The sequence below is a fragment of the Anguilla anguilla genome, chromosome 14, assembly GCF_013347855.1.
Source record: "Anguilla anguilla isolate fAngAng1 chromosome 14, fAngAng1.pri, whole genome shotgun sequence".
Classification (NCBI taxonomy): domain Eukaryota; kingdom Metazoa; phylum Chordata; class Actinopteri; order Anguilliformes; family Anguillidae; genus Anguilla; species Anguilla anguilla.
In genome coordinates, this window is record NC_049214.1 from 6,102,074 (window position 1) to 6,111,381 (window position 9,308).

The 9,308-nt window shown below is 38.7% G+C and overlaps 1 protein-coding gene across 1 annotated transcript; it reads left to right on the forward strand.

Annotated features, from left to right (window-relative positions):
• Positions 1-212: 212 nt before the first annotated feature.
• LOC118212652 (neuropeptide FF receptor 2-like) lies at positions 213-5,455 on the forward strand. The gene is made up of 4 exons (XM_035390798.1): positions 213-566; positions 1,400-1,734; positions 1,899-1,998; positions 2,515-5,455. Exons 2-4 carry the CDS (start codon positions 1,407-1,409, stop codon positions 3,365-3,367), a joined length of 1,281 nt encoding a protein of 426 aa, XP_035246689.1. The 5' UTR covers positions 213-566; positions 1,400-1,406; the 3' UTR covers positions 3,368-5,455.
• Positions 5,456-9,308: the final 3,853 nt, after the last annotated feature.

The window sequence follows — 9,308 nt, forward strand, 5'->3', positions numbered from 1 at the left end:
GCGTTATTCCATAGCATTATAAATTCTTTTTATATTTAAAATGCATTTAAACGTGTGAAAATAATACAACTGGCGGAAACTCACTGATTTAGGCTACTGTTTATATTTAATGCTTGACGGTTTAACACCGATAAATTGGCGGTAGGCTACACTAATGTTAACACAATTAAGATGAGGTTATTTCACTTGGAAGCGGAATGCGTTGCATTTGCCAACTGACTCACCGTGCCACATCATTTTGGATCTGCGTTCACTATTTCAGTCCATTCCTTGAACAGTGACGATAGACGGCATCACCACTTCAAGCCGTACCCTCTCATGCTTAGATAGTTATGCTAGTGGTAAAGCACAGGAGCCACGCGCTCACATTGTGGGGATCCGGAATAACAGACGTTGCCTAATCAAGTGCAGCAGTCCGTATGCAATCAAGAGCACGTTAAATCTGACTAAATCTAACTAAATTTTAACAGCTGTCTTCTGCAGGCTACTTCTTATGGCGTGAAGAAACTGTGAGGAGAGGTATCCCGTCAGATCTTATAGAGACGCCAAGTAGTTCCTCCTTTAAGGTAAGTTCATATTTTATGTAGCCTATAGTAGCCTACCTTATTGAAATGAAAACATATTTCCCATCTTATCACTCAATGTATGTATCGATATAGGCTACGTTCATTTCTTTATCACGGAAGCCTGAAGATGACTATTTGACGTTTGGCATGTAGATCCTCAACCAATTAGCCTAATTTACGGCGAAAAAAAATCTGTTTGGCATTTTTCTGTTTGGCAAACTCAAAACGTAATTTATTAAACTCCGGAAAAGAAGCCATTGTGCAGATAAATACCTTGACACAAAAATATTCAAGTTTATATTCAATATTCAGAAGTATTTCTGTAAATTTAACGTAGACTGTTGAGGACCGTAAGGCATTGCAATTGCACTCACAGGATTTGTGCTGAGACGCAACTTACTCTCTATTTTCCTTCAGTTGCGTCGCTACACATAACAGTTTAATGCTTTTCAGCCTGGACCGCAATGCCCTACATACAATGAAGTTGATCAAATGATTTTATCTTGTCTTGACTGACCACTAGATAGTTTTATGTAGTTCACTTGAATTCATTTACATTGTAATAATTAGGAGGCTGAATTCAGTTGTGCAGCAGGTGGCATCCGTGCCTCCTCTAAGCTCTTTGAAATAAAGGGCGTCTCAAAATTTAACATTCATTTATTTTGTACGTACTGTAGATGTGACATGCCTCAGCAATAAGGGTAACGGAAGAAAAAAAAAACATCTTAAGTTGCCTACTTTTGCAATAACGAAATGAATGTGGCAGAATAAACGTATGAATAAATTTGAACTTAGAAGTGATGTTTTTTTTTTTTTTTTTTTTTTTTTTTCAGAACTAAAATGAATCAAAGTCTTGGAACAAACACCTCACAGGACCGCTGGAAGTGGTACTTCCAGAATACTTCCCAGGAATACACCTACCCCCAACACAATGTCACATATGTTGTGTTTTACCTGCATAAGCTGTCTGTGGCTGCAGTCTACATCATCTCCTACCTGCTCATTTTCCTGGTGTGTATGGTTGGGAATGGAGTGGTTTGTTTTACCATTCTGCGAAGCAAGAACATGCGGACTGTCACCAATGTGTTCATACTAAACCTTGCCGTCAGTGACCTTCTTGTGGGAATCTTTTGTATGCCTACAACCCTTGTGGACAATATAATAACTGGTAAGAGCAGCACGTAGAAATTGCAAATCAATAACCATAGTACGGTATAATCATTCTGTAATTTAGAACATACGTATTCTGCCATTTCATAAGATGTTGGTGTATATTGGATTTTTTTTACTTCTGCACCATTACAACAAGAATTTGCCTTATGTTTCCAACAGGTTGGCCCTTTGGAAGTTTGGTGTGCAAAATGAGTGGGATGGTACAAGGAATATCAGTGTCAGCATCGGTATTTACTCTGGTTGCAATTGCTGTTGACAGGTGAATTCGAATATTGTTACAAATGTATTTAACACTCATATCTTTCCTCCGGGTACTCTGGTTTCCTCCCACAGTCCAAAGACATGCAGGTTAGGCTAACTGGAGAAACTCTAAATTGCCCATAGGCATGAGTGTGCGAGTTAATGATGAGTGAATGGTGTGTGTGCCCTGTGATGGATTGGGAGCCTGTCCAGGGTGTATTCCTGCCTCTCGCCCAATGCATGCTGGGATAGACCCTGCCCAGGATAAACGAGTATAGATAATGGATGGATGGGTTAACACTTTTATCTAAAGAGAAAAATTCAAGCAATGCTGAATTTATTAATGGATTTTTTTATACCTTAATTAGACAGCTTGAATAAGGCAAAGCTCAGGAAGACAATATAACTACGGCCTTCCATGCCCTTGAGTTCATTATATTTTTGGGAAATTAAGATAACCATCACCATTCAGAATGTGTTGTTTCTTTTACAGTGTTACATTGTGACACTTTTTTTTAATTTTTATTTTTTTTAGGTTTTGGTGCATCGTTTACCCGTTCAAGCAAAAATTGACATTATCAACATCTACTCTAATCATTGTGATTATCTGGGTTCTTGCCATTGCAATAATGTGTCCCTCTGTTGTTATGCTACAAGTCACCAAGGAACAAAATGTGCGGATACTTCTTGGTGACGGCAATGACACAGTCCCATTTTACTGGTGCAGAGAAAACTGGCCCAACCAGGAGATGCGAAAGATTTACACCACCATTCTGTTTGCCAACATCTACCTGGCTCCGCTCACCCTGATTGTCATCATGTACGCCCGGATTGGCATCACTCTTTTTAAAACCTCAGTGATTACAGGGGAGAAGTCTGGCCAGGAAACCCGTCAGACGGTATCTAAGAAGAAAAAAAGGGTAATCAAGATGTTACTCATTGTTGCCTTGCTTTTCATCGTGTCCTGGTTGCCACTGTGGACCCTCATGATGCTGAGTGACTATGCCAGCCTCACTGAGTATCAGTACAGATTGATTAACATTTACATCTACCCTTTCGCGCACTGGCTTGCCTTCTTCAACAGCAGCATAAATCCCATTATCTACGGATTCTTCAATGAGAACTTCCGAAGGGGGTTCCAGGCCGCGTTCAAGTTCCGGTTGTGCTCAGCGGATGTGAGGTGTGGAAGGGCTTATTCTCACAGAATTCAAGGAAATGCCGTTCGTCCCGCCAACCTGCCAGCCTCCAAGGGACCCGCTCCGGTCAAACTTAACAGCCGGGAGAATAAGCGTTCCACAAGGGACCACAAACCGAACGAGCAAGACTTAATCATGGAGGACCTCGAAGGGGTATCTGGAGGCAATAATGTGGAGATTGCTTCACTCTGAAGGTGTCTTTTTTGACCAAACCACTGAGAGCAGCCAAATTAAAAGACCGTAGGCAGTAAAGCATTGCAGTGAAATGCAATTATTGAATAAGCTCCAAGGAGTTTCTGGTGTTTGTTTTGGTAGAATACTTCAGTTTTAATGTCCTCAAACCTCAATGAATGTCCAAACTACACTTCTAAAACTTCAGTGTTTAATTTGGTGTGACAGTTGTAACAGGTAATTTAAGGATTGACTGAGTAATCTAGTACTATTTCCAATATTATTATTACAGCTGCAAACATAGAAAAATCAGATGTTTTTGTAATTAAGATATATTACAAGTTATTGTTCTGGCATGTTTGGAAGTGGTTCTAATGTATTTGTATACTATGAAAAGTGTCAACCTCTTGGTTCTGTAGGTGAATGTAGTATACTGTAACCATTAGTCCAATAATTTGGCACATGGCATACCAAAGTTTAATTGGTTTAAATATATTACATTTCGAATGCATTTCAATGAATGCAGTTCATTAAAAATCATTGCCTTACAATATAATTTCAGCTGTATTGCAATGTTTTATTAAATGCAAATGTGCAATTAGATGTGGACTTGGAGGACGAGAGCTTTATTCTCAGACTAATTTGTGCATCTTTGAAAATTGTTCTGAAGCACTGCCTTGAGAGATCTGCGTATTTTACAGCATCTTGATGATTGTTTTCTTTTTAAATTTATCATCATTCCAAGTGAAACATTTAAAAAACCAACTGTCATCACATTGTTTTTATGAAATGCTTCCAGGTTTTAATAGATTTGGAAAGTCTAAAATGCCAAGGTACAAAGTGAGTACAATAAATAAAAATTGTCAATGATCAACAATAATTAATCTAAAATATCATGCCTATAGAATTACAACCAGCCATGCATTATTATATTATTTTCTTTTTTAGATATAGCTTCAGTTATGTCCTTGCTGGGGAAAACCAGATTTTTTAAGTTGACCTCTCTTTTTTATCTTGGTGGCATAATTTAAATTCATTGAAGGAATTTCTTACGAAGCAGCATTTCAGTTTGGTGTATACATACTACAGTAACTTACACAGAAGGGAAGGGCTATGAAGACCTTGTCTGAAAGCAAGTTTCATGCTAGAACACACATTTCTAAAGAACCCATAGTAAATACCCTTATGAGGCTGTGTTAGATAACTACAGACATGACATGAAGCATCATTTTATGCACAAACATAAATTTGAGACATGACTATAGAGCATGTTTTGCCATTTTGCAGGAGCAACCCCCCCCCCCCCTTTTAACCTTCAGTTTTTTTTAGCTGTGCATAATTAAGTTAATGAATGAACTTAAGAGTAAATCAAATCAATAATCTCTAATATTTGGTTAATGTGCAATAACTGCATCAAGTCTACGACCTCTTGACATCACCACCGTTTGGTATCTTCTTTGGAAATGTTTTACAGGCATTCACTGCAGCCTTTTTCAGTTCATCTTTTTACAGGAAGCTTTACTCCTCTTCATCAAGTGAAAGGCATGCTCGATTGGATCTAAATTAGGTGACTGTCCAAAATGTTCTACTTTTTCCCATTGATGTTTGTGTAGGCAGTGTTTCTCATTGTCTTGCTGCAGGATGAAGTGCCAGCTGGTGAGGCTGGAGGAGTTTTTTTTGTACGTAGGCAGACTGTTCACTTCTGAATTCATCCTCCTACAACCATCCTCTATTACATCATCAATAAAGACGAGTGAGCTAGTCCCAAAAGCAACCATACATGCCCATGTCATGATACTACCGCCTCCATATTTCTCAGAATAGGTGTGGAAGGGGTTCTTTGAATCATGGGCTGTTCCTCCCTTTCTCTGCCTTCAGCTTTCCATCACTTTGGTAAAGTTTTTTTTTGTTGATCTCATCTGTCCATAAAACTTTGTTCCAGATTTCTTCTGGCTTGTCTCTGTACTGTATTTTTTAGGCTACTTATAATCCTTTCAATTCTTGCTGCCGATCCTTTCAATTCTTGTTCGCATTTTGCAGTGTAGTCTTGATAATTCTGCTCTCAAAGTCTTCTGTGTACACTGGCTTTTGTTCTTTTCACCCCTGACCTCTGGAGACTGCTGGTGATGTCACTGACCATTATTTCAGGGTTTTTCCTTCACAGCTCGTAGGATTCGTCTGTCATCAACTACAGTCAACTGTAGTTCCTTTTATTTTTCAAGACTTTCCAACTTGCTGTAGTTGATATACCCAATTACTATGCTAACCCTTTTAATGAATTCTTCTGCTCTCTCACCTTAAAAATGAGCTGTTTTTCAGCCATAGTTAGTTCTCTGGCTCTTCATGATCGTGTATTCCTTGTGGCTCCAAATGAAATATCCCACCGGTGAAAACAAAGTCTTTTATGTGTGAACAATCCATGCAAAAGGAAACACCTGAGCAACAGTTAAAATCTGTCAGTCATCCATTAACCTAATTTTGTAGAGCAAAAATGGGATAACTCAACACAAAAGCAGCTGTTTATGGTTGAACATACTGTAAGTATAAAGTATGCATGTAAATAGGATGAAGTAAAGCCTTGATTGTTTGTACCTTTGATCTCATATTCATATTTTTGGGAACTGTCACCATCATTTTGGAGGGCATTGTACCTTGAGTCTGTTTCCAAAATCAACACTGTCCTCATTAATGAGCGCTTATATACCAGTGGTACCCAACCCTGTTCCTGGAGATCTATTGTTGTGCTGGTTTTTACTCTAATCCTATCAAAGCACACCTCAGTCAGTAGCCAGAGACCTCACTGAGCTGCTTATTGGTAGGATGGTAGAACTCCAGGAATAGGGTTGAGAACCGCTGATATACACAATAAAACTTAACCACAAGGTACAGATGTTGTGTTCATTTTCTGTTATCTGTACAGACATGATTTCCTTTCTAATCAATGTTTTGTTTGCACTCCTCACTGAATGTTATGAAAAGTGTGATGAGAAGAATAAGGCTGATCACATAAGAGCTGCTTAATGATGATTTTATTATTCATGGATTATCTAGCTATTTATAAAATGGGCTGTAAATCCAGGTTACAGGAAGTTGTACCCCACAAAGCATCTGACATCCATAAATGTTGTTTTATGGGCTAAATCTGGTCATCCATCCTGACCCTTATTTTGCCCAACAATTGTATTTAAAACTTTGGGGGCCTAATTTTGCATAACATAGTTGCATGTTTTAGTCCAAATATAGCAAAACCCAAATAAATATTAGAGCATTGTTATTCAGGTCTTATTTTTGACCAACTGACCATTCATTTTAAATGATTTTGACCATCAAATAAGTTACCTGGATATTTAATTGAATAACAATGCAGTCAAAACTGGATTTCTTGGCTGATATTCTTTATGATTGTGGTTGATTGTAGTCTCTGATCTCTCTGGCTTCAGAATTTGTTAGAGTGACCTGCTCAGACCACTGGCTAGCCAAAACGCGAATGGTGAATTCATCTTTAGTGCAGTGGTTAGTGTAGCTGCCTCTCCACCAGGAGACGTGAGTTTGGTTTTTGCCTGCTCTCCCACTGAGTTCATTAAATTGGGGTCAAGAGTGAAAAGTGGTGTGCCTCAATTGGAGAGAGCGATGTCCTCTCTGGGTGCAAGTGTGAATGCACGTTCTATATTTGGCAGGGAGTAGTGTAGAGGATGCTCAGCACGCTGGCTTTATATTATAATTATAAATTTAAACCCGAGAGTGGAAATTAAGTCGTTTACAAGATGCTGAAACAATAACCCGAGAAAGCCATCTTTTCAGCAAAACCTGGAAGTAGTCTGCATTAAAGGACTGTAAAAGTCTTTTCATGTATATCGTGATGTACTGCATGCTACAGTATGTGAATTTGGTATTGCATCAAATTTTCATTGCTGATCAGGCAGCATCAGTACAACACTACTTCTATTTCCTTTTAAACAGATTACTCTAAGTTTTAATACAGAGGCTGTGTGTCAGAAGATGCATTTTATGTTTCTTGTTTGTTTCATGTGGATCATGTATGTACACAATTTTTTCAGATAAATGTAAAACTTTCTGTAGATACTTCTCAGCATAATAATTGTGAATTATGGGACCACGAAGTAATTGTTGTGTTTTGTGATGTAACCTTGCTGTATAAAAAGATAAATACTGTACATACCAAAACATACCATGGTTGAATGTTACCAATATAGCATATATTATTTTATTTTTCTTTTACAGAATAATGTGTAGCTTATATCTCTGAGTCAACGAAACACTCGAAACAGCGTTGAGATGTGCGTTACATTGACGTATTTCTGTATTACATTCCGGCATCTGAGCAATTCTGGAGATAGAAAGGATGCCCAGCTTCAGCCATACACTGCAGTCTCACTCTCGTATACATATCCAAGGAATACATGCAGGGCCGACCCGTGGCATAAACGGTCTATGCGGTTGTTTAGGGCAGCAACCGCTGGGGGGGGGGGGAGGGGGGGGGGGGGGGGGGGGGGGGGGGTTGGGGGCAGACGATCCATGCCATGTTTATCTAAGGTAAATAACGTTATTTTCTCAATTACGTTATTCATCCCCTATTGCGGAACTAGCGGTATCAATCATTTATAATTTAAACGGAATGGCAACCGAACATTTAATCCCCAGCCCCCGCCCCCGCCCCCGCCCCCGCCCCTTGCCTAAATAGGTGTATATGCAAACATGAAAAAATAAACCTTTTCCTATACCATCTATCACTTACTGCAACACAGACAAGGTGTGTTTTAATATAACCCGTTGCCTATATCATTTGTGTAACCATCAATAGTTAAGACTTAATTTGTACCTACCTTGCATACAGTGAGTCTTTGTACGCCACAATTTTTTATTTGTAATCAAACAATTCACTTGTGGGTAAAGTGGACATTCTCAACTTTTATTTATGGGCATTTTTATACATTTATACATTTTTATACATAAATTACAGCACTTTTCATAAATAGTTCCCCCCCTTTCTGGGCGTCATAATGTTTGGGACAAATGTCGTCACGCACGTTTCTGGTTAGTCAGGTGTGTTCAATTGCTTCTTTAGTGCAGGTATATGAGAGCTTTCAGTATCTAGTTTAGATTCTAGCCTTTTGATTGCCTTTGGAGTCTTTTATTGGCGTTTATCGACATCAGGACCAGTGCCTTTGTGCCAGTAAAAAACAAAGGAAGCCATTATGAGGCTGAGAAATAAGTAAAAACAGACAGAAACATAGACTGAAATTAGGCTTTCCAAAACCAAATGTTTAAGACATCATTAAGAGGAAAGAGAGCCCTGGTGAGCTCAGAAATCACAGAGCCTATTTGAAAATCAGACACATTTTACAACAATGTGAGACTTCTGTGAGGTTGTTCTTTGCCTTCTACTTCATGACCTGCATAGCTTGAAAATAAATGTTTTCAACTTTAACAATATCTCCATGCAGTTTTATTGCTTCTGTCATTGACCCATGTAAAACTATGGAAATACAATACACAATAGCAAAAAGATAATACGACTGGGAATGTGTTTCAGACAGTGTCTATCTTTATGATTCAGTAGAGTGACTCGCACTGAGCCTGGATTTGTCAATAAGCAGGAACAAACACAAAGAAAATGAGTGGTTTGCCAACTATATGACAAACCAAACCTCCGTCTGGCAGTGCAATGGGTTGTGTTTATCTTATCCCTTTGGCAAAGAGCAGTGGTGAGGCATTTCTGCTTTTTTGAATGCAGGGACACATTGCTTTGTTTTTCTGGCATTACCTCAGCTTATCTGATGTGTAGATGAACAGAGCTCTCCACTCATCCTTTTCCTTTCTGGCTTGATTATCCAGCTGTGGTGCCTGCCATTTATGCTGTTTATTTAGGCAAACTTATACTAATTCATTCGATGAATCATTCATGCTTATTCATGGGTCTACAACATATATGTAAAATTAA